The 26,377-nt window shown below is 44.6% G+C and overlaps 1 protein-coding gene across 1 annotated transcript in view; it reads left to right on the forward strand.

Annotated features, from left to right (window-relative positions):
* The window catches only part of fras1 (Fraser extracellular matrix complex subunit 1), a 275,437-nt gene that overhangs the window by 177,857 nt on the left and 71,203 nt on the right, over positions 1–26,377 (forward strand). Inside the window, exons 38-44 of the mRNA XM_055918404.1 lie at positions 1,929–2,071; positions 6,216–6,378; positions 8,256–8,391; positions 16,812–17,008; positions 18,549–18,705; positions 24,141–24,223; positions 24,425–24,605. Coding sequence (XP_055774379.1) covers positions 1,929–2,071; positions 6,216–6,378; positions 8,256–8,391; positions 16,812–17,008; positions 18,549–18,705; positions 24,141–24,223; positions 24,425–24,605 — 1,060 coding nt within the window. The remainder of the gene's footprint in view (positions 1–1,928; positions 2,072–6,215; positions 6,379–8,255; positions 8,392–16,811; positions 17,009–18,548; positions 18,706–24,140; positions 24,224–24,424; positions 24,606–26,377) is intronic.

Here is a 26,377-nt window from a genome sequence, read left to right on the forward strand (position 1 = left end):
TATGGTTAGTACACTCTCACCTGGGCTATATGGTTAGTACACTCACCTGGGCTATATGGTTAGTACACTCACCTGGGTTATATGGTTAGTACACTTACCTGGGCTATACGGTTAGTACACTCTCACCTGGGATATATGGTTAGTACACTCACCTGGGCTATATGGTTAGTGCACTCACCTGGGCTATATGGTTAGTACACTCACCTGGGTTATATGGTTAGTACACCCACCTGGGTTATATGGTTAGTACACTCACCTGGGCTATATGGTTAGTACACTCACCTGGGCTATATGGTTAGTACACTCACCTGGGCTATATGGTTAGTACACTCACCTGGGCTATATGGTTAGTACACTCACCTGGGCTACATGGTTAGTACACTCACCTGGGTTATATGGTTAGTACACTCACCTGGGCTATATGGTTAGTACACTCACCTGGGCTATATGGTTAGTACACTCACCTGGGTTATATGGTTAGTACACTCACCTGGGATATATGGTTAGTACACTCACCTGGGCTATATGGTTAGTACACTCACCTGGGTTATATGGTTAGTACACTCACCTGGGCTATATGGTTAGTACACTTACCTGGGCTATACGGTTAGTACACTCTCACCTGGGATATATGGTTAGTACACTCACCTGGGCTATATGGTTAGTACACTCACCTGGGCTATATGGTTAGTACACTCACCTGGGCTATATGGTTAGTACGCTCACACGGGTTATATGGTTAGTACACTCACCTGGGCTATACGGTTAGTACACTCACCTGGGCTATATGGTTAGTACACTCACCTGGGCTATATGGTTAGTACACTCACCTGGTTTATATGGTTAGTACACTCACCTGGTTTATATGGTTAGTACACTCACCTGGTTTATATGGTTAGTACACACTCACCTGGGCTATATGGTTAGTACACTCACCTGGGCTATATGGTTAGTACACTCACCTGGGTTATATGGTTAGTACACTCACCTGGGCTATATGGTTAGTACACTCACCTGGGCTATATGGTTAGTACACTCACCTGGGCTATATGGTCAGTACACACTCACCTGGGCTATATGGTTAGTACACTCACCTGGGCTATATGGTCAGTACACACTCACCTGGGCTATATGGTCAGTACACTCACCTGGGCTATATGGTCAGTACACACTCACCTGGGCTATATGGTCAGTACACACTCACCTGGGCTATACGGTTAGTACACTCACCTGGGCTATATGGTCAGTGAGTTATTAGCTCATTTATAGGTAAGTATAGGTCAGCAATGGGGAGTGACTGCGTCCTGCAAGAGCACACAACTCGAAGGCTGCCTTTGAAAAGCCACTCAGGAAAAAAGCTTGTTTTAATTAAAGGAGCAGTGTTGTATTTTGAGACAGGCTTAAATATGCAAATAAGGTAATAGACAGTGGGGTAGCCTACCTTGTCTAATTCTCTGTTTGGTTATAATAATTCATTTTATTAGTTAAAGTGGTTTCTTGCATCATAAAACACAATACAATGCATTTGTACAGTCTCCATGGTGTTACAGACCAAGTAAAACTAAAACATCATTCATTCATGTCAAGCCCTTTGTAATGTAAAAAACTTTTTTTTTTAAGTCTCATGTAATATCGGCCTGCGTTGAACACCACATATAGGCTACCATGTGAAAATGCTATGTGATTTGCTTCTTTGGTTTTGTAGTTAGGCCTCCATTATGCCCAAACAGCCACAATAGCCTTTTTGTATACTGTCTGTTACTACACGGGTGCAGCCTCAGTGTTCACTGTAAAGGCACTGGCACATTCTCTCAACATTCAAGTTTCCCGCAGCACAAGACCTAACATTTTGCTCACTGGTCCCCAAATATTTCAGGGAACATTGGTGATAGTGTGATATGAATTATGTGATCATGTTTTTTTTGCAGAGCGACACCTCTCCAGATGAGAAGATACGTATTCAGCTGGTGTCAGTTCCCATGTACGGCATCCTGACCAGGACAGGGTCAGAACAGGAGATGACACAGTACTCCTCTTTCACCGTGGACGACATCAACAAACACCGGATCAGGTAGAGACATATACACTTTCAAACACAGAGAGAGAGAGAGAGAGAGAGAGAGAGAGAGAGAGAGAGAGAGAGAGAGAGAGAGAGAGAGAGAGAGAGAGAGGAGAGAGAGAGAGAGAGAGAGAGAGAGAGAGAGGAGAGAGAGAGAGAGAGAGAGAGAGAGAGAGAGAGAGAGAGAGAGAGAGAGAGAGAGAGAGAGAGAGAGAGAGAGAGAGAGAGAGAGAGAGAGAGAGAGAGAGAGAGAGAGAGAGAGAGAGAGAGAGAGAGAGAGAGAGAGAGAGAGAGAGAGAGAGAGAGAGAGACTAACCGGTACATCTAAGTAATCTAAAGTAGCTTCCTGTTTCCTTTTCCCCTCATCTGCACTGATCTGTAAGAGTTCGGACAGGTTCAAATGTAAATTCTGTTGTCACTTCTTCAGATGAAGGAGATGGAGATCCACTTTGGACCGTTATGATGTAGTCAAAGCTTTCTAATAATAATCTCACATTCTTGGAATCCATTCCTACCAGGCTCCTCTGTTGTTATTGCAGGAATTATTGAGACGATATGTCCTCTGCCGGGGTAGATATTTATTTCTATCTCATTTAGATTTAAGCGACCCAGGTTATTTAATTGAGAACAATTCTCATTTAGGTCTGCAGTAACGATCTAGCCGAGAGTCTTCGGTAAAAGTAATGGCTTCTTCTTTCCATCACTCCTTAGAGTGTAACTGCTAAAAAAAACATCAATATTCTCCCTCTGAGGGCTGTGTAAAATCCTGGCTACAAATTAGAAACGGTAGAAAAGTATTTATTGTGTTTAAGTGACGATATATGGGATACGGCTAAGCTCAATTAGCAAGTCTAATTAACGAACGTTAAATACAAACCACATGCAAGACTCACGCACACACACACACACACACACACACACACACACACACACACACACACACACACACACACACACACACACACAAACGCAACGGTCTTCTGAGAGGTGTCAAAATGTAAAAACCATTATCTCAAAAATGTGCTTCTGATTAACTTTACTGCTACTAATTAGCCTCGATGGCGGTTATAATATCAGAGAAACGTCTCTGGGGATGTTTTTAAATCACCTGTATTAGTTCAGCTTGGCAGACTGACGCTCTGTGCAGTACAACATGCAGATGGGATGTTGCTCTGTTTTATTGTAGAGGACTAGAAAATATGATATTTAATTCAGGTAACTTTTGCGAGTTATTAAAGGGCTTATTAGGTTTTTATAGTGGTGTGTTTTTTGCGACGGGAGAATTCAGAGGATAGTTAGATGTATTTAGTACCTTTCGGGAGATTATGGAGGTCTTGTGTAAAATGTTATATTAGTGTGAGGGGAATCACTAATCTATTCCCCCATTGGTCATCAAATCAAATCAAATGTTATTAGTCACATCGGCCGAATACAACAGGTTCAATACAATCTCACCTTACAGTGAAATGTTTACTTACGAGCCCCTAACCGGCAGTTTAAAAAAATACAGATAAGAATAAAAGATTAAAGTAACAAGTAATTAAAGAGAAGCAGTGAAAAAAATAACAATATATACAGGGGGGTGCCGGTACAGAGTCAATGTACGGGGACACCGGTTAGTATGTACATGGGGCGGCAGGGTAGTCTAGTGGTTAGAGCGTTGGACTAGTAACCGAAAGGTTGCAAGTTCAAATCCCCGAGCTGACAAGGTACAAATCTATTGTTCTGCCCCTGAACAGGCAGTTAACCCACTGTTCCTAGGCCGTCATTGAAAATAAGATTTTGTTCTTAACTGACTTGCTTAGTTAAGTAAAGGTAGAATAAGTAAAAATCTTCATGTGACATTACATTGATGACAACAGAGAGTGGCAGTGGTGTGGAGAGGGGGGCAATGTGAATAGTCTGGGTATCCATTTGACTAGATGTTCAGGAGTCTTATGGCTTGGTGGTAGAAGCTGATTAGAAACCTCTTGGACCTAGACTTGGTCATGATATAGACATAATTCAGACTATAAAATGTGATAAGATTATTTGGTAACACTTTAGTTAAAGGGCCAATGCGGCCTTTGTTTTTTTAAATCTCAAAATCAAATCCTTTCTGGGTAACAATGTACCTTACTGTGGTTGTTGTCAATTAAAGGTAGACTCAGCTGACATCCAAATCAAGTGTCATGGCCGTACTCCTCACAGTGGTTTCCTAAACCAGGGTTTGTCGATGGTCGACTCAGTGACATGACGTAGATGCAGAAAGTAAACAGCCTACGGGTTACAACTAAGAGTGTTGAAGCGTGATGCTCGACTGCTGTTTTGATTCCTGTGGCCGCTACACTGCAGCAGTGTGAAGTCAACCCATGTACATGAGCAGATACTGTGTGAGTCCAGCATCTCGCTCATCTCAATATCTGCGGTGTTGCTCGTGGCGATGTCATTTTTCAACTGAGTCTACCTTTAAAACGGTCAAAAAAGAAACTAAAATTGCTTCTTAAAAAAATGTAAATGATCATGCTAGAATTTGTCTAGGACTGTCTGGGAATGGGTTGGTAAAAACAGAACATTAGCTGTTATTGGCAGAGAGGTTTGGAACTCTCTTTCTTATTGGTCTATTAACTAATTTACCGCACGGTGATGTCACCAGGCCAAAACTCCATCCCACCAACACAGGCTGAAATTTCAGGCAGTCTTTTCAAACAGCTCTTATTACACTAAAAGGGTGTTATCAAAATGATCCCAATTTCACAGTATTTTTCCAACCTCATAGTGTGGAAATAGACATAAAACACAGGGGGAAAATCATGGTTTTGACTGCCCTGGGCCTTTAAATCCAACAGGTTTAATACATTATTACTTGTTATAAGCGCTTTGTAATGTATGAACCGTTTATAATGTTTTATAATCATCTTATATTATATGACCTCTTTCTATGTTGCAACTTTTCAACTGATAACAATAATGCACTGACAATGCACCGATAATGCAATAATTATGCAATGATAGTGCAATAATAATGCACCGATAATGCACATCTAAAACACTGTTAATGCACTAATAATGCACTGCTGAGGCACTGAGGATGCAATGATAATGTAATAATAATGTACTACTAATTCACTGTTAATGCACTGGCAATACACCAATAACACACTGATAATACACCGATAACACACTGATAATACACCAATAACACACTGATAATACACCGATAACACACTGGTAATACACCAATAACACACTGGTAATACACCAATAACACACTGGTAATACACCAATAACACACTGGTAATACACCAATAACACACTGATAATACACCAATAACACACTGGTAATACACCGATAACACACTGATAATACACCGATAACACACTGATAATACACCAATAACACACTGGTAATACACCAATAACACACTGATAATACACCAATAACACACTGATAATACACCAATAACACACTGGTAATACACCAATAACACACTGGTAATACACCAATAACACACTGGTAATACACCGATAACACACTGATAATACACCAATAACACACTGGTAATACACCGATAACACACTGGTAATACACCGATAACACACTGATAATACACCAATAACACACTGGTAATACACCGATAACACACTGGTAATACACCAATAACACACTGGTAATACACCAATAACACACTGATAATACACCAATAACACACTGATAATACACCAATAACACACTGATAATACACCGATAACACACTGATAATACACCGATAACACACTGGTAATACACCAATAACACACTGATAATACACCAATAACACACTGGTAATACACCGATAACACACTGGTAATACACCAATAACACACTGATAATACACCAATAACACACTGGTAATACACCAATAACACACTGGTAATACACCAATAACACACTAACGATGCAATAATAATGCACTGCTAGAGCACCGATAATGCACTGTTAATACACTGATAATGCATTGTTAATGCACTAATAAAGCACCAATAATCCACTGATAATGCACTGATAACCCAGAAGATGATACTATGCATCAGCTTAGACGTTAATAAAAAACCCAACTAATTATTATTGGTATGGTTTGTTTTCCGTGAAGGATATGTTTTCGGATTAACTTTGCGGAAACTTCCTTCCTGTTAGGTACATCACTTCCTTTGAGACAGGAAACCAACCAGTGACAGACATCTTCCATTTCATTGTTTACGACGGTGAAAACAATCGCCTTGACAACCAGATGTGTACCATCACCATCACCTCCAAGCAGACACAGCCTCCAATGGTCACTGTCCGCAGTGGCCTTAAGGTACACACACCTCCCAGGGCTCAGCTTGCTTAGAGACAGTTGCTATGGAGCAGAGATCGATGGTCGGCAGCAGATGAAGCAACACAAGGCAATATGTTTGATGCAACGCTCAGTCGACCAGTGTCTAACGCTGTGTGCTGCGTGTGTTTGTGCTTGCCTGCCTGCCTGCCTGCCTGTCTGTCTGCCTGTCTGCCTGTCTGCCTGTCTAACTGTCTGCCTGTCTGCCTGCCTGCCTGCCTGCCTGTCTGCCTGTCTGCCTGTCTGCCTGCTTGTCTGCCTGTCTGTCTGCTTGTCTGCCTGTCTGTCTGCTTGTCTGCCTGTCTGCCTGCTTGTTTGCCTGTCTGCCTGTCTGCCTGTCTGCCTGTCTGTCTGTCTGTCTGTCTGTCTGTCTGTCTGTCTGCCTGCCTGCCTGCCTGTCTGCCTGTCTGCCTGCCTGTCTGCCTGCCTGTCTACCTGTCTGCCTGTCTGCCTGTCTGCCTGCTTGTCTGCCTGTCTGCCTGCTTGTCTGCCTGTCTAACTGCCTGCCTGTCTGTCTGCTTGTCTGCCTGCTTGTTTGCCTGTCTGCCTGTCTGCCTGCTTGTCTGCCTGCTTGTCTGCCTGTCTGTCTGCTTGTCTGCCTGTCTGCCTGCTTGTCTGCCTGCTTGTCTGCCTGCTTGTCTGCCTGTCTGCCTGCCTGTCTGCCTGCTTGTCTGCCTGCTTGTCTGCCTGCTTGTCTGCCTGCTTGGCTGCCTGCTTGTCTGTCTGCTTGGCTGCCTGCTTGTCTGTCTGCTTGTATGCCTGTCTGTCTGTCTGTCTGTCTGTCTGTCTGTCTGTCTGTCTGTCTGTCTGTCTGTCTGTCTGTCTGTCTGTGTGTGTGTGTGTGTGTGTGTGTGTGTGTGTGTGTGTGTGTGTGTGTGTGTGTGTGTGTGAGTGTCTAACACCAGGGTTGTATAACATAACTTAAATAGTCAGTCGTCATCACTACCCGGTGCCGTGTTCAACGTGATGTGAAGGAGTCTTGCATTTTGACTGGTAATAGAATGGGGATGTCAGTTGTAGTCATTTTGACTGGTAATAGAATGGGGATGTCAGTTCTAGTCATTTTGACTGGTAATAGAATGGGGATGTCAGTTGTAGTCATTTTGACTGGTAATAGAATGGGGATGTCAGTTGTAGTCATTTTGACTGGTAATAGAATGGGGATGTCAGTTGTAGTCATTTTGACTGGTAATAGAATGGGGATGTCAGTTCTAGTCATTTTGACTGGTAATAGAATGGGGATGTCAGTTGTAGTCATTTTGACTGGTAATAGAATGGGGATGTCAGTTGTAGTCATTTTGACTGGTAATAGAATGGGGATGTCAGTTCTAGTCATTTTGACTGGTAATAGAATGGGGATGTCAGTTCTAGTCATTTTGACTGGTAATAGAATGGGGATGTCAGTTCTAGTCATTTTGACTGGTAATAGAATGGGGATGTCAGTTCTAGTCATTTTGACTGGTAATAGAATGGGGATGTCAGTTCTAGTCATTTTGACTGGTAATAGAATGGGGATGTCAGTTATATTCATTTTGACTGGTAATAGAATGGGGATGTCAGTTCTAGTCATTCTATTTCTATGGAATGTGGTCTATATTCAGAATCGTACAGCTCAATAATGTTGACTGGCAGGATCAGATGTACTACATGCCAAATGAAGCTTGGGGTGGACGTTGCCCTTATGGGCACAGAACTAGGATCAGCGTTACCTTATAAAATCCTATCTGTAAAGATTAGATTGGAAAGGACTAAACTTACTTCAGATCAGTAGCTATTTAGGGGCTACTTCATACTATCCCTAGAAGCCCTCTCACCCCAATGTGAAATGTTATGCAAGTGTCTATGTTGTGTATTTCTAGGTCCAGGGAGGAGGACGAGTCCAGCTGTCAACCAATCACATCATTGTATCAGATCTGGACACACCCAACAAGGATCTGCTGGTTTGGATGATCAGCGTGCCCAAATATGGCTTCATTGAGAACACAATGGGAAGAGGTGTGTGTGTGTGTGTGTGTGTGTGTGTGTGTGTGTGTGTGTGTGTGTGTGTGTGTGTGTGTGTGTGTGTGTGTGTGTGTGTGTGTGTGTGTGTGTGTGTGTGTGTGTGTGTGTGTGTGTGTGTGTGTGTGTGTGGGGGGGGGAGATTGAATAATGTCCCGAGTGACTCTGTGGTCTACAGCACTGCACTGTCTACAGCGGAAGAGGCATCACTACAGTCCCTGGTTCCAATCAATCAATCTAATGTATTTATACAGCCCTTCTTACATCAGCTGATCTCTCAAAGTGCTGTACAGAAACCCAGCCTAAAACCCCAAACAGCAAGCAATGCAGGTGTAGAAGCACGGTGGCTAGGGAAAACTCCCTAGAAAGGCCAAAACCGAGGAAGAAACCTAGAGAGGAACCAGGCTATGAGGTGTGGCCAGTCCTCGTCTGGCTGTGCCGGGTGGAGATTATAACAGAACATGGCCAAGATGTTCAATTTAAAAAATAGAAATATATTTCACCTTTATTTAACCAGGTAGGCCAGTTGATAACGAGTTCTCATTTACAACTGCGACCTGGCCAAGATAAAGCAAAGCAGTGTGACACAAACAACACAGAGTTACACATGGAGTAAACAAAACATACAGTCAATAACACAATAGGAAAAAAAAGTATATGTACAGTGAGTGCAAATGAGGTAAGATTAGGGAGGTAAGGCAATAAATAGGCCTTAGTGGCAAAATAATTACAATTTAGCAATTAAACACTCATGTGCAGAAGCTGAATGTGCAAGTAGAGATACTGGAGTGCAAGGTAGCAAAATATATGAGTCTCCAGCTTCAGTGATTTTTGCAATTCGTTTGTCATTGGCAGCAGAGAACTGGAAAGAAAGGCGGCCAAATGTGGAATTGGCTTTGGGGGAGACCAGTGAAATATACCCGCTGGAGCGTGTGCTACGGGTGGGTGCTGCTATGGTGACCAGCGAGCTGAGATGAGGTGGGGCTTTACCCAGCAAAGACCTACAGATGACCTGGAGCCAGTGGGTTTGGCGACGAATATGAAGCGAGGGCCAGCCAACGAGAGCATACAGGTCGCGGTGGAGGGTAGTATATGGGGCTTTGGTGACAAAACGGATGGCACTGTGATAGACTGCATCCAATGTGCTGAGTAGAGTTTTGGAAGCTATTTTGTAGATGACATCGCCGAAGTCAAGGATCGGTAGGATAGTCAGTTTTACGAGGGTATGTTTGGCAGCATGAGTGAAGGAGGCGGTGTTGCGAAATAGGAAGCGGATTCTAGATTAATTTTGGATTGGAGAAGCTTAATGTGAGTCGAAGGAGAGTTTACAGTCTAACCAGACACCTAGGTATTTGTAGATGTCCACATGTCAGAACTGTCCAGAATAGTGATGTTGGACAGGCGAGCAGGTGCGGACAGTGATCGATTGAATAGCATGCATTTAGTTTTACTTGTGTTTAAGAGCAGTTGGAGGCCATGCAAAGAGTGTTGTATGGCATTGAAGCTTATCTGGAGGTTAACTAACACAGTGTCCAAAGAAGGGCCAGATGTATAGAGAATGGTATCGTCTGCGTAGAGGTGGATCAGAGAATCACCAGCAGCAAGTGCGACATCATTGATGTATACAGAGAAAAGAGTCGGCCCGAGAATTGAACCCTGTGGCACCCCCATAGAGACTGTCAGAGGTCCGGACAACAGGCCCTCCGATTTGACACACTGAACTCTGTCTGAGAAGTAGTTGGTGAACCAGGCGAGGGAGTCATTTGAGAAACCAAGGCTGTTGAGTCTGCCGATAAGAATCAAATGTATTTATATAGCCCTTCTTACATCAGCTGATATCTCAAAGTGTTGTACAGAAACCCAGCCTAAAACCTCAAACAGCAAGCAATGCAGGTGTAGAAGCACGGTGGCTAGGAAAAACTCCCTAGAAAGGCCAAAACCTAGAAAGAAACCTAGAGAGGAACTAGGCTATGAGGGGTGGCCAGTCCTCTTCTGGCTGTGCTGGGTGGAGATTATAACAAAACATGGCCAAGATGTTCAAATGTTGATAAATGACCAGCAGGGTCAAATAATAATAATCACAGTAGTTGTTGAGGGTGCAACAGGTCAGCACCTCAGGAATCAATGTCAGTTGGCTTTTCATAGCCAATCATTAAGAGTATCTCTACCGCTCCTGCTGTCTCTAGAGAGTTGAAAACAGCCGGTCTGGGACAGGTAGCACGTCCGGTGAACAGGTCAGGGTTTCATAGCAGCAGACAGAACAGTTGAAACTGGAGCAGCAGCACGACCAGGTGGACTGGGGACAGCAAGGAGTCATCATGCCAGGTAGTCCTGAGGCACGGTCCTAGGGCTCAGGTCCTCCTCCGAGAGAGAGAGAAAGAGAGAATTAGAGAGACCATACTTCAATTAGCACAGGTCACTGGATAAGACAGAAGAAATACTCCAGATATAACAGACTGACCCTAGCCCCCCGACACATAAACTACTGCAGCATAAATACTGGAGGCTGAGAGAGGAGGGGTCGGGAGACCCTGTGTATGACGATACCTTTCCGTTCACCTTCACACTCCTGGGCAAGACTACACTCAATCCTAGGACCTACTGAAGAGATGAGTCTTCAATAAAGACTTAAAGGTTGAGACCGAGTCTGTGTCTCTCACATGGATAGGCAGACCATTCCATAAAAAATGGAACTCTATCGGAGAAAGCCCTGCCTCCAGCTCTATGCTTAGAAATTCTAGGGACAGTAAAGAGGCCTGCGTCTTGTGACCGTAGTGTACGTGTAGGTATGTACGGCATTACCAAATTGGAAAGATAGGTAGGAGCAAGCCCATGTAATGCTTTGTAGGTTAGAAGTAAAACCTTTAAATCAGCCCTTGCCTTAACAGGAAGCCAGTGTAGAGAGGCTAGCACTGGAGTAGGAAACAGGAAGCCAGTGTAGAGAGGCTAGCACTGGAGTAGGAAACAGGAAGCCAGTGTAGAGAGGCTAGCACTGGAGTAGGAAACAGGAAGCCAGTGTAGAGAGGCTAGCACTGGAGTAGGAAACAGGAAGCCAGTGTAGAGAGGCTAGCACTGGAGTAGGAAACAGGAAGCCAGTGTAGAGAGGCTAGCACTGGAGTAGGAAACAGGAAGCCAGTGTAGAGAGGCTAGCACTGGAGTAGGAAACAGGAAGCCAGTGTAGAGAGGCATGATATGTTCGTCAAAAGAGAGATCAGGGTCCAGAGTAACACTGAGGTCCTTCACAGTTTTATTTCAGACGACTGTACAACCATCAAGATGAATTGTCAGATTCAGAAGAAGATCTCTTTGTTTCTTGGGACCTAGAACTAGCATCTCTGTTTTGTCCGAGTTTAAAAGGTCAACATTTTCCTCCATCCACTTCCTTATGTCTGAAACACAGGCTTCCAGGGAGGGCAATTTAGGGGCTTCACCATGTTTCATCGAAATGTACAGCTGTGTGTCGTCCGCATAGCAGTGAAAGTTAACATTATGTTTCCGAATGACATCACCAAAAGGTAAAATATATAGTGAAAACAATAGTGGTCCTAAAACGGAGCCTTATTGTAGCAGGGATCGGACCAAGACGCAGCGTGTTAAGTGTCCATTTTTTAATAGAACAAACTAAACAAGACACAAATACAAAATAATAAAGTAACCGAAAACAGTCCTGTGTGGCACAAACACTGACACAGGAAACAATCACCCACAAAATACCCAAAGAACATGGCTGCCTAAATATGGTTCCCAATCAGAGACAACGATAAACACCTGCCTCTAATTGAGAACCAATCTAGGCAACCATAGACATACATAAACACCTTGAATGAACACAACCCCATAAATCTACAAAGAAACCCTAGACAGTACAAACACCCTAGACGAGACAAAAACACACAAACCACCCTCGTCACACCCTGACCAAACCAAAATAATAAAAAGAACAAAGATAACTAAGGCCAGGGCGTGACCCTTAGAGGACAAACCATCCACAGAGACAATCTGATATCTTTCTGACAGATAAGATCTAAACCAGACCAGAACTTGTCCGTGTAGGCCAATTTGGGTTTCCAATCTCTCTAAAAGAACGTGGTGATCGATGGTATCAAAGGCAGCACTAAGGTCTAGGAGCACGAGGACAGATGCAGAGCCTCGGTCTGACGCCATTAAAAGGTAATTTACCACCTTCACAAGTGCAGTCTCAGTGCTATGATGGGGTCTAAAACCAGACTGAAGCATTTCCTATACATTGTTTGTCTTCAGGAAGGCAGTGAGTTGCTGCGCAACAGCTTTTTATACAATTTTTGAGAGGAATGGAAGATTCAATATCGGAATCCCGCTGTATCACATCCGGCCGTGATTGGGAGTCCCATAGGGTGTCACCCAAATGGCCCAGCGTCTTCTGGGTTTGGCTGGGATAGGCCATCATTGTAAATAAGAATTTGTTCTTATTTAACTTGCCAAGTTTAATAAAGGTAAAACAAATAAAAAAATTAATCAAATCTGTCCCATAAGTGGAAATTGTCCTAGGCAACGCAATGTAAATATATACAGAGGTACATGAATACAATACATAAACAGTACGTACACTACATATACACTACATACACACTACATATACAGTAATACGCTACATATATACTACATATACAGTAATACACTACATATACACTACATACACACTACATATAGAGTAATACACGACATATACAATAATACACTACATATACAGTAATACACTACATATACACTACATATACACTACATATACAATAATACACTACATATACACTACATACCTACATACACACTACATATACACTAATACGCTACATTACATTTACATTTAAGTCATTTAGCAGACGCTCTTATCCAGAGCGACTTACAAATTGGTGCATTCACCTTATGACATCCAGTGGAACAGCCACTTTACAATAGTGCATCTAAATCTTTTAAGGGGGGGGGGGGGGGGGGTCAGACGGATTACTTTATCCTATCCTAGGTATTCCTTAAAGAGGTGGGGTTTCAGGTGTCTCCGGAAGGTGGTGATTGACTCCGCTGTCCTGGCGTCGTGAGGGAGTTTGTTCCACCATTGGGGTGCCAGGGCAGCGAACAGTTTTGACTGGGCTGAGTAATACGCTACATATACAATAATACACTACATATACACTTCATATACACTACATACACACTACATATACAGAACATATACAGTAATACACTACATATACAGAACATATACAGTAATACACTACATATACAGAACATATACAGTAATACACTACATATACAGTACATATACAGTAATACACTACATATACAGTACATATACAGTACATATACATTAATACACTACATATACAGTACATATACAGTAATACACTACATATACAGTACATATACAGTACATATACATTAATACACTACATATACAGTACATATACATTAATACACTACATATACAGTACATATACAGTACATATACATTAATACACTACATATACAGAACATATACAGTAATACAATATATATTTTTTAACTGCATTGTTGTTTAGGGGCTCGATTTGATTTGATATACACTACATATACAGTATATATACACTACATATACAGTAATACACTACATATACAATACATATCAGTATATATACAGTATGTATACAGTACATATACAGTACATATACAGTATGTATACAGTACATATCAGTATATATACAGTACATATACAGTACATATACAGTACATATACAGTATGTATACAGTACATATACAGTAATACAATACATATCAGTATATATACAGTATGTATACAGTACATATACAGTATGTATACAATACATATCAGTACCTGTACAGTAATACACTACATATACACTACATATCAGTATATATACAGTACATATACAGTACATATACAGTATGTATACAGTACATATACAGTAATACACTACATATACACTACATAGCAGTACATATACAGTACATATACAGTACGTATTCAGTACGTATACAGTAATACACTACATATACAATACATATCAGTACCTGTACAGTAATACACTACATATACAGTACATATACAGTGCATATACAATACATATACAGTACATATACAGTACATATTCAGTACATATACAGTAATACACTACATATACAATACATATCAGTACCTGTACAGTAATACACTACATATACAGTACATATACAGTGCATATACAATACATATACAGTACATATACAGTACATATACAGTACATATACAGTAATACACTACATATACAATACATATCAGTACATATACAGTAATACACTACATATACAATACATATCAGTACATATACAGTAATACACTACATATACAATACATATACAGTGCATATGCATTACATATACAGTACATATACAGTACATATACACTACAAATGCAGTACATATACAGTAATACACTACATATGCAGTAGATATACAATACATATCAGTACATATACAGTAATACACTACATATACAATGCATATACAGTGCATATGCATTACATATACAGTACATATACAGTACATATACAATACATATACAGTAATACACTACATATACAATACATATCAGTACATATACAGTAATACACTACATATACAATACATATCAGTACATATACAGTAATACACTACATATACAATACATATACAGTGCATATACAGTGCATATACAATACATACGCAGTACATATACAGTACATATACAGTACATATACAGTAATACACTACATATACAATACATATCAGGACCTGTACAGTAATACACTACATATACAGTACATATACAGTACATATACAGTGCATATACAGTGCATATACAATACATATACAGTACATATACAGTACATATACAGTACATATACAGTAATACACTACATATACAATACATATCAGTACCTGTACAGTAATACACTACATATACAGTACATATACAGTACATATACAGTGCATATACAATACATATACAGTACATATACAGTACGTATACAGTACGTATACAGTAATAGACTACATATACAGTACATATACAGTACATATACAGTGCATATACAGTGCATATACAATACATATACAGTACATATACAGTACATATACAGTACGTATACAGTAATAGACTACATATATAGTACATATACAGTACATATACAGTAATACACTACATATGCAGTACATATACAGTACATATACAATACATATACAGTACATATACACTACATATACAGTACATATACACTACATATACAGTACATATACACTACATATGCAGTACATATACAGTACATATACAGTACATATACAGTACATACTGTATAATCATAGAGACGTATGAAACAACAGTGATGAAAGTGGAGGGAAGCCTGCAGAGAAAGGAGTTTAAAGTGAGATATGAAGTTAGATAGGCTGAAGGACTTGTCTTTAGTCTCCTAATGACAATCCCCCCTGTTGAGCCTGACGTGTTCTCTAGATGGTGTCATCCGTCTTGGATGTCTCTCGTCTAACCCTGGTTAGCACACTATATACACAAAAGTATGTGGACACCCCTTCAAATTAGTGGATTTGGCTATTTTCAGCCACGACCGTTGCTGACAGGTGTTTAAAATTGAGCACACAGCCATGCAATCTCCATAGACAAACGTTAGCAGTAGAATGGCCTTACTGAAGAGCTCAGTGACTTTCAACGTGGCACCGTCATATGATGCCACCTTTCCAACAAGTCATTTTGTGATGAATCCCGCTTCACCATCTGGTAGTTCGACAGACAAATCTGGGTTTGCCTCAATGCATAGTGCCAACTGTAAAGTTTGGTGGATGAGGAATAATGGTCTGGGGCTGTTTTTTTTATGATACGGGCCCCTTAGTTCCAGTGAAGAGAGATCTTAACGCTACAGCATACAATGACATTGTAGACGATTCTGTGCTTCCAACTTTGTGGCAACAGTTTGGGGAAGGCCCTTTCCTGTTTTAGCATGGCAATGCCCCCGTGCACAAAGCGAGGTCCATACAGAAATGGTTTGTTGAGATCGGTGTGGAAGAACTTGACTGGCCTGCACAGAGCTCTGACCTCAACCCCATCGAGCACCTTTGGGATGAATTGGAACGCCGACTATGAGCCAGGCCTAATCGCCCAACATCAGTGCCCGACCTCACTAATGCTCTTGTGGCTGAATGGAAGCAAGTCCCCGCAGCAATGTTCCAACATCTAGTGGAAAGCCTTCCCAGAAGAGTAGAGGCTGTTATAGCAACACAAGGTGGACCAATTCCATATTTAATCCCATGATTGAGACGTTCGACGAGCAGGTGTCCACATACTTTTGGTCATGTAGTGTATCTCAGTTGTCGTGTGTGAGATGTCACTTCCCATTCTGGTCTCGTCCTCTGTCTCCCAGTGGGCTTGATGGGCGGTTCAAATAGCCTCATTGTCAGTCCAGAGGTTCCCTTCTCTGTGGACGACCTGACCGCTGACCACATCTTCTACGTTCAGAACGTCCAGAACACTGACCACCACTACCAGGACACCTTCTCCTTCTACATCAGTGATGGGTCCAGTCAGACAGAGGCTTTCAATGTCAACATAGACATACAGGTAAATAATACACTACTACTACTTCCACTGCTATGACGACTACAACCAATACTACTACTATTACTACTGATACTACTACTACTACTAGTACTACTACTACTACTGATACTACTACCACTACTACTACTACTACTACTACTACTACTACTACTACTACTGCTATGATGACTACAACCAATACTACTACTATTACTACTACTACTACTACTGCTGCTACTGCTACTCCTACTACTACTACTACTACTACTGATACTACTACCACTACTACTACTACTACTACTACTACTACTACTACTACTACGACTACTACTGCTGATACTACTACTACTACTGCAGCTACTGCTACTACTACTACTACTACTACTACTACTACTACTACTACTGCTACTGCTATTACTACTACTACTACTACTACTACTACTACTACTACTACTACTACTACTACTACTACTACTACTACTACTACTACTACTACCACTACTACAACTACTGCTGCTGCTATTTACCTACTACAACATTTTGCTGGTGGGTGGGATTGCTTTGTGGGAAAATACAAGCTTGGTGAAGTTTTCACAGACAAAAAAATATCTTAATCTCTACTACTACTAATAGGATTTTGAGGAATGGGGCTAAAGAAATGTAACCAGTCTCAATAATATAACAATTCATAGACGGAGCTGTGGGTGCCAGGAATCAAAGTCCATGAGATTAGCATAATCGCTTTACTAATATTTTGACACTGTTGTTTGTTTACAAATTTTATGTTATTCATAAAAATAACCTACAACTCTTAATCCGTTACATAGTTCACAAAGAAAACTATCAGATTAATGGATTTCCTTGATAGCTTGTATTAACCCACAATCCCCCCCACCATAAACATGATGTAGGTCAGTAGCAGCAGCAGTAGTAGTATTTACCCACAATCCCACCCGCCATAAACATGATGTAGGTCAGTAGCAGCAGCAGTAGTAGTATTTACCCACAATCCCACCCGCCATAAACATGATGTAGGTCAGTAGCAGCAGCAGTAGTAGTATTTACCCACAATCCCACCCGCCATAAACATGATGTAGGTCAGTAGCAGCAGCAGTAGTAGTATTTACCCACAATCCCACCCGCCATAAACATGTTGTAAATTTGTCTGCTAGGGCCTTGAGGTGAATTGATGATCCTGACAGAGCCATGTGTGTGTGTGTGTGTGTGTGTGTGTGTGTGTGTGTGTGTGTGTGTGTGTGTGTGCGCGTGCGTCTGTGGTTACACTCGTCTCCTTGCTCGTGTGTGTGTGTATGTGTGTGTACATTCTTGCAATTGTGTGTATTTTTTATTTTATTATATTGAAACTTTATTTAACTAGACAAGAAGATCAAATTCTTATTTACAATGACTCCTTTTAAGATGTTATGATGCCTGTTGAATAAGGTCACTATTAAGGATAGTGGAGTGATTATCAATAGTTTTATTGATGTTGTCTTGGCCGGTAAAACGTTCTGATTGAGAATGACCACATGCTAATCATCATACGTTTGTGTCCCAGCAGCAGAGTAAAGAGGAGAAGGTGCCAGTGGTGTCAGTGAACAGGGTCCGGGTGGAGAAAAACTCAGGAGTGGTCATCACTAACTCCTCTCTCAACGTCCTGGACCAAGACACACCAGACAACCACATCATCATCACCGTCACCAAGCAACCTGCCTACGGTACAGACACACGCGTTTGAACCTCTAACGGCCTGACACAGTTGGTTTTTATGCAGCCCTCTCCCCTGTCCAATTGGCCTCTAACTCTCCCTCCCTCCCTCCCTCTAACTCTCCCTCCATCTAACTCTCCCTCCCTCCCTCTAACTCTCCCTCCATCTAACTCTCCCTTCCTCCCTCCATCCCTCCCTCTAACTATCCCTCCCTCCATCCCTCCCTCTAACTATCCCTCCCTCCATCCCTCCCTCTAACTCTCCCTCCATCCCTCCCTCTAACTCTCCCTCCCTCTAACTCTCCCTCCATCCCTCCATCGATCTAACTCTCCCTCCCTCCATCCCTCCATCTAACTCTCCCTCCATCCCTCCATCTAACTCTCCCTCCCTCCATCCCTCCATCGATCTAACTCTCCCTCCATCCATCCCTCTATCCCTCCCTCCATCCCTCCATCTAACTCTCCCTCCCTCCATCTAACTCTCCCTCCCTCCATCCCTCCATCTAACTCTCCCTCCATCTAACTCTCCCTCCATCCCTCCATCTAACTCTCCCTCCCTCCATCCCTCCATCTAACTCTCCCTCCCTCCATCTAACTCTCCCTCCCTCCATCCCTCCCTCTAACTCTCCCTCCATCTAACTCTCCCTCTAACTCTCCCTCCCTCCATCCCTCCATCTAACTCTCCCTCCATCCCTCCATCTAACTCTCCCTCCCTCCATACATCCCTCTAACTCTCCCTCCCTCCATCCCTCTAACTCCCCCTCCATCCCTCCCTCTAACTCTCCCTCCCTCCATCCCTCCCTCTAACTCTCCCTCCCTCCATCCCTACCTCTCCCTCCATTCCTCCTTTTAACTCTCCCACCATCCCTCCATCTAACTCTCCCTCCCTCCATCCCTCCCTCTTACTCCCCCTCCATCCCTCCCTTTAACTCCCCCTCCCTCCATCCCTCCCTCTAACTCTCCCTCCGTCCCTCCCTCTAACTCCCCCTCCATCCGTCCCTCTAACTCCCCCTCCCTCCATCCCTCCCTCTAACTCTCCCTCCATCCCTCCCTCTAACTCTCCCTCCCTCCATCCCTCCATCTAACTCTCCCTCCCTCCATCCCTCCCTCTAACTCTCCCTCCATCTAACTCTCCCTCTAACTCTCCCTCCCTCCATCCCTCCATCTAACTCTCCCTCCATCCCTCCATCTAACTCTCCCTCCCTCCATACATCCCTCTAACTCTCCCTCCCTCCATCCCTCTAACTCCCCCTCCATCCCTCCCTCTAACTCTCCCTCCCTCCATCCCTCCCTCTAACTCTCCCTCCCTCCATCCCTACCTCTCCCTCCATTCCTCCTTTTAACTCTCCCACCATCCCTCCATCTAACTCTCCCTCCCTCCATCCCTCCCTCTAACTCCCCCTCCATCCCTCCCTCTAACTCCCCCTCCCTCCATCCCTCCCTCTAACTCTCCCTCCGTCCCTCCCTCTAACTCCCCCTCCATCCGTCCCTCTAACTCCCCCTCCCTCCATCCCTCCCTCTAACTCTCCCTCCCTCCATCCCTCCCTCTAACTCCCCCTCCATCCCTCCCTCTAACTCCCCCTCCATCACTCCCTCTAACTCCCCCTCCCTCCATCCCTCCCTCTAACTCTCCCTCCATCCCTCCCTCTAACACCCCCTCCCTCTAACTCCCCCTCCATCCCTCCCTCTAACTCTCCCTCAGTCCCTCCCTCTAACTCTCCCTCCGTCCCTCCCTCTAACTCTCCCTCCATCCCTCCATCTAACTCTCCCTCCATCCCTCCATCCCTTCCTCTAACTCTCCTTCCACCCCACCCTCATCCCTCCATCTAACTCTCCCTCCATCCCTCCCTCCATCCCTCCATCTAACTCTCCCTCCATCCCTCCCTCTAACTCTCCCTCCATCCCTCCCTCTAACTCTCCCTCCGTCCCTCCCTCTAACTCCCCCTCCATCCGTCCCTCTAACTCCCCCTCCCTCCATCCCTCCCTCTAACTCTCCCACCATCCCTCTCTCTAACTCTCCCTCCCTCCATCCCTCCATCTAACTCTCCCTCCCTCCATACATCCCTCTAACTCTCCCTCCCTCCATCCCTCTAACTCCCCCTCCATCCCTCCCTCTAACTCTCCCTCCCTCCATCCCTCCCTCTAACTCTCCCTCCCTCCATCCCTACCTCTCCCTCCATTCCTCCTTTTAACTCTCCCACCATCCCTCCATCTAACTCTCCCTCCCTCCATCCCTCCCTCTAACTCCCCCTCCATCCCTCCCTCTAACTCCCCCTCCCTCCATCCCTCCCTCTAACTCTCCCTCCGTCCCTCCCTCTAACTCCCCCTCCATCCGTCCCTCTAACTCCCCCTCCCTCCATCCCTCCCTCTAACTCTCCCTCCATCCCTCCCTCTAACTCTCCCTCCCTCCATCCCTCCATCTAACTCTCCCTCCCCTCATCCCTCCCTCTAACTCTCCCTCCATCTAACTCTCCCTCTAACTCTCCCTCCCTCCATCCCTCCATCTAACTCTCCCTCCATCCCTCCATCTAACTCTCCCTCCCTCCATACATCCCTCTAACTCTCCCTCCCTCCATCCCTCTAACTACCCCTCCATCCCTCCCTCTAACTCTCCCTCCCTCCATCCCTCCCTCTAACTCTCCCTCCCTCCATCCCTACCTCTCCCTCCATTCCTCCTTTTAACTCTCCCACCATCCCTCCATCTAACTCTCCCTCCCTCCATCCCTCCCTCTAACTCCCCCTCCATCCCTCCCTCTAACTCCCCCTCCCTCCATCCCTCCCTCTAACTCTCCCTCCGTCCCTCCCTCTAACTCCCCCACCATCCGTCCCTCTAACTCCCCCTCCCTCCATCCCTCCCTCTAACTCTCCCTCCCTCCATCCCTCCCTCTAACTCCCCCTCCATCCCTCCCTCTAACTCCCCCTCCATCACTCCCTCTAACTCCCCCTCCCTCCATCCCTCCCTCTAACTCTCCCTCCATCCCTCCCTCTAACACCCCCTCCCTCTAACTCTCCCTCCATCCCTCCCTCTAACTCTCCCTCCATCCCTCCCTCTAACTCTCCCTCACTCCATCCCTCCCTCTAACTCCCCCTCCATCCCTCCCTCTAACTCTCCCTCAGTCCCTCCCTCTAACTCTCCCTCCGTCCCTCCCTCTAACTCTCCCTCCATCCCTCCATCTAACTCTCCCTCCATCCCTCCATCCCTTCCTCTAACTCTCCTTCCACCCCACCCTCATCCCTCCATCTAACTCTCCCTCCATCCCTCCATCTAACTCTCCCTCAATCCCTCCCTCTAACTCTCCCTCCATCCCTCCCTCTAACTCTCCCTCCATCCCTCCCTCTAACTCTCCCTCCATCCCTCCATCTAACTCTCCCTCTATTGTCAGATCCATGTACAGGCCCATTCTACTCTCTAACTATCCCCCTATCTCCCTCAATCCCTACCTCTAACTCTCTCTCATCCCTCCATACCTCCATCTCCCTCCACCCCTCCATCCCTACCTCTAACTCTCCCTGTACTGTCAGGTCCCTGCACTGACCCAATCTTCACAACCTGCAGGCAGTACAAGCAACATTAACCCTCTCATAAAGCCCCTGTCACACTATGGAGGCTATAGAGGCCCAGTCCTTTTGACTGTCTCCTCTCCTGTCTATCTGCCTGCCTGCCTGTCTGTCTTCCTGTTTCTCTGCCTGTCTTCCTGTTTCTCTGCCTGTCTGCCTGTCTGCCTGTCTGCCTGGCTGCCTGGCTGCCTGTCTTCCTGTTTCTCTGCCTGTCTGCCTGTCTGCCTGCCTGCCTGTCTGCCTGTCTGCCTGTTTGCCTGCCTGCCTGTCTGCCTGTCTGCCTGTCTGCCTGTCTGCCTGCCTGTCTGTCTACCAGATAGCCTTTGCTTAACAACATCGCCCAGCACAAAACACATACTTAATTGACTCACACAGGCAGGTGCGCACGCCAGGGACACAAGTTCCCCGGATTCAAGGCTTTTCTACGTCCTGGGTTGAAAATATATTAACCACTTAGATGTATTATTTATATATCTACCCTGTTCTTCTGCTGAATAAATCACACATACCATTATTATTATTATCATTCAGTTCAGGCAAGCTGCAACCCCACATACTCAAACTGTACCCCCATGGTCATGTGTTCAGGCAAGCTGCAACCCCACATACTCAAACTGTACCCCCATGGTCCTGTGTTCAGACAAGCTGCAACACCACATACTCAAACTGTACCACCGTGGTCCTGTGTTCAGGCAAGCTGCAACCCCACATACTCAAACTGTACCACCGTGGTCCTGTGTTCAGGCAAGCTGCAACCCCACATACTCAAACTGTACCACCGTGGTCCTGTGTTCAGGCAAGCTGGAACCCCACATACTCAAACTGTACCCCCACGGTCCTGTGTTCAGGCAAGCTGCAACCCCACATACTCAAACTGTACCCCCGTGGTCCTGTGTTCAGGCAAGCTGCAACCCCACATACTCAAACTGTACCTCCATGGTCCTGTGTTCAGGCAAGCTGCAACCTCACATACTCAAACTGTACCTCCGTGGTCCTGTGTTCAGGCAAGCTGCAACCCCACATACTCAAACTGTACCTCCATGGTCCTGTGTTCAGACAAGCTGCAACACCACATACTCAAACTGTACCACCGTTGTCCTGTGTTCAGGCAAGCTGCATCCCCACATACTCAAACTGTACCCCCATGGTCCTGTGTTCAGGCAAGCTGCATCCCCACATACTCAAACTGTACCCCCGTGGTCCTGTGTTCAGGCAAGCTGCAACCCCACATACTCAAACTGTACCCCCGTGGTCCTGTGTTCAGGCAAGCTGCAACCCCACATACTCAAACTGTACCCCCATGGTCCTGTGTTCAGGCAAGCTGCAACCCCACATACTCAAACTGTACCCCCGTGGTCCTGTGTTCAGGCAAGCTGCAACCTCACATACTCAAACTGTACCCCCGTGGTCCTGTGTTCAGGCAAGCTGCAACCCCACATACTCAAACTGTACCCCCGTGGTCCTGTGTTCAGGCAAGCTGCATCCCCACATACTCAAACTGTACCTCCATGGTCCTGTGTTCAGGCAAGCTGCAACCCCACATACTCAAACTGTACCCCCGTGGTCCTGTGTTCAGGCAAGCTGCAACCCCACATACTCACACTGTACCTCCGTGGTCCTGTGTTCAGGCAAGCTGCAACCCCACATACTCAAACTGTACCCCCATGGTCCTGTGTTCAGTCAAGCTGCAACCCCACATACTCAAACTGTACCCCCATGGTCCTGTGTTCAGGCAAGCTGCAACCCCACATACTCAAACTGTACCTCCATGGTCCTGTGTTCAGGCAAGCTGCAACCCCACATACTCAAACTGTACCCCCATGGTCCTGTGTTCAGGCAAGCTGCAACCCCACATACTCAAACTGTACCACCGTGGTCCTGTTTTCAGGCAAGCTGCGTAGACGTCAGTTCTACTCCCAGCCTCTGGAGAACGGTTGGGTCCTTTCTCAGGGTTCCACATTCACCTACCAGGTAGGGATGAGTTCAAACACAACGTTTTAAGAAATCAATTACTTGATGAGTGCTAGGGCAGATGAATCAATTAATCTCTGCTGAAAGACATTGATAAATCAAATAATTGTTTTGTATTTTGTTACATAAATAGGTTAATAAAGCTGAGTTAACGATACGTATGCCCTCGATCGACTAATCAATATCAATCTGAACTACCAGGACGTGTTGGATCTGCTTGTGGTGTACACCCCTGATGTGACCAGCGGGGGCAGTGACGAGCTAGCCTTCTCCCTGACCGACGGCATCCACACCAGCACCGGGTGGCTCACCTTCACCATAGACGTCAGGAAGACTGAAGGACCAAGGGTGATAGTTAACAGAGGCCTGCAGCTGGCCGCAGGTATGGAGAGGGCTGGAAGAGAGAGAGAGTTGGGTCGTTGACATGCCTGTTGTTTGAGAAAGGGGATGTTAAGGAGGCTTGAATGATGGGGCAAAATGTTGATTTCCCGCCTAAATAGACATATCCAAACGTAATGATTCTTCATGGGATGGCCTCTTCATGGGATGGCCTCTTCATGGGATGGCCTCTTCATGGGATGGCCTCTTCATGGGATGGCCTCTTCATGGGATGGCCTCTTCATGGGATGGCCTCTTCATGGGATGGCCTCTTCATGGGATGGCCTCTTCATGGGATGGCCTCTTCATGGGATGGCCTCTTCATGGGATGGCCTCTTCATGGGATGGCCTCTTCATGGGATGGCCATACACAGTGACTGGTAATGTTGCATTGTTTTAGAAAGTTCTGGAACTCACCTTTTCGGTGAAAAATAGTTCTTAAATTGCTAAGGTGTACTCACTTTTGAGGACACAGGCTCAAATACATAGTACAAATATTATGAAAATATTTTACAAAATCATATATGTGGGGCGATAGGGTTGAAATGGCTGACATGTTTTCTAAATATAGTAACCTATCAAATTATAAACAACGCTATTAGATTTCACATTTCTTATAACTGTAAAATAAATAATGATCATACTTATTGACAGAACACTATTGGCACTATTTCATATAACTGACGAAATATAATTTTCTCCTAAATGTCCATTGAGCGGCGCAGAGACACCATTCAAATGTGTGCAGATTCGTTAAAACTTTAAGCTTTAAGCACAATGTGATTTCGGTCGTCTGTGAACAAGACAAAGTGGTCTTCTTTACATTTTATGAAAATTATTTGGTTTTTTTTTTCATTTCATGTTGAGAGCTTTATATCCGGCTGAGAATATCAAGATGGAACCACAGCGACTAGACTGTTACCGTTCAGATGCCGTCTCCCGAGCTGGGCTGTCTCGCTCAGCGGAAGATAAAACGATTCTTTGTCTGAATAGGACAGAAAATGTGACACACGCTAATGTGGGGTCTGAAACCTGACACTTCAAGTCAGCTCTGCAGGGTGGAAACAGAGAGCAGACAGATTGGATTTCTTCCACTATAAGGCACGGGACTCTACACCGTTCACAAAAATGTCCGTCTGGACCGGTCCACAACCGCTCAAAGTCCCTCATATAGGGGGACCTAACATCTAAGATGGTTTGGTTTGGTTTACATTGAGTTGCAATGACAGACTGGAAGCAGCTGAATATATACAATGAGTATACAAAACATTAAGAACACCTGCTCTTTCCATGACATAGACTGACCAGGTGAATACAGGGTAAATCTATGATCCCTTATTGATGGTACTTGTTAAATCCACTTCAATCAGCGTAGATGAAGGGGAGGAGACGGGTTAAAGAAGGATTTTTAAGCCTTGAGACAATTGGAGACTTGGTTTGCGTATGTGTGCCATTCAGTAGATACATGGGCAAAACAATATATTTAAGTGCCTTTGAACGGGGGTTTGGTAGTAGGTGCCAGGCAGGCGCACCGGTTTGAGTGTGTCAAGAACTGCAACGCTGCTGGGTTTTTCACCCTTAACAGGTTCCTGTGTGTATCAAGAATGGTCCACCACCCAACGGACATCCAGCCAACTTGACACAAAGCATTGGAGTCAATATCGGGCCAGCATTCCTATGGAATGCTTTCGACACCTTGTAAAGTCCGAAGACTGCTGGAAGGGGGGGAAGGGGGGGTCAACTCAATATTAGGAAGGTGTTCCTGATGTTTGGTGT

This window comes from Salvelinus fontinalis, chromosome 4 (assembly GCF_029448725.1).
Source record: "Salvelinus fontinalis isolate EN_2023a chromosome 4, ASM2944872v1, whole genome shotgun sequence".
Taxonomy (NCBI): domain Eukaryota; kingdom Metazoa; phylum Chordata; class Actinopteri; order Salmoniformes; family Salmonidae; genus Salvelinus; species Salvelinus fontinalis.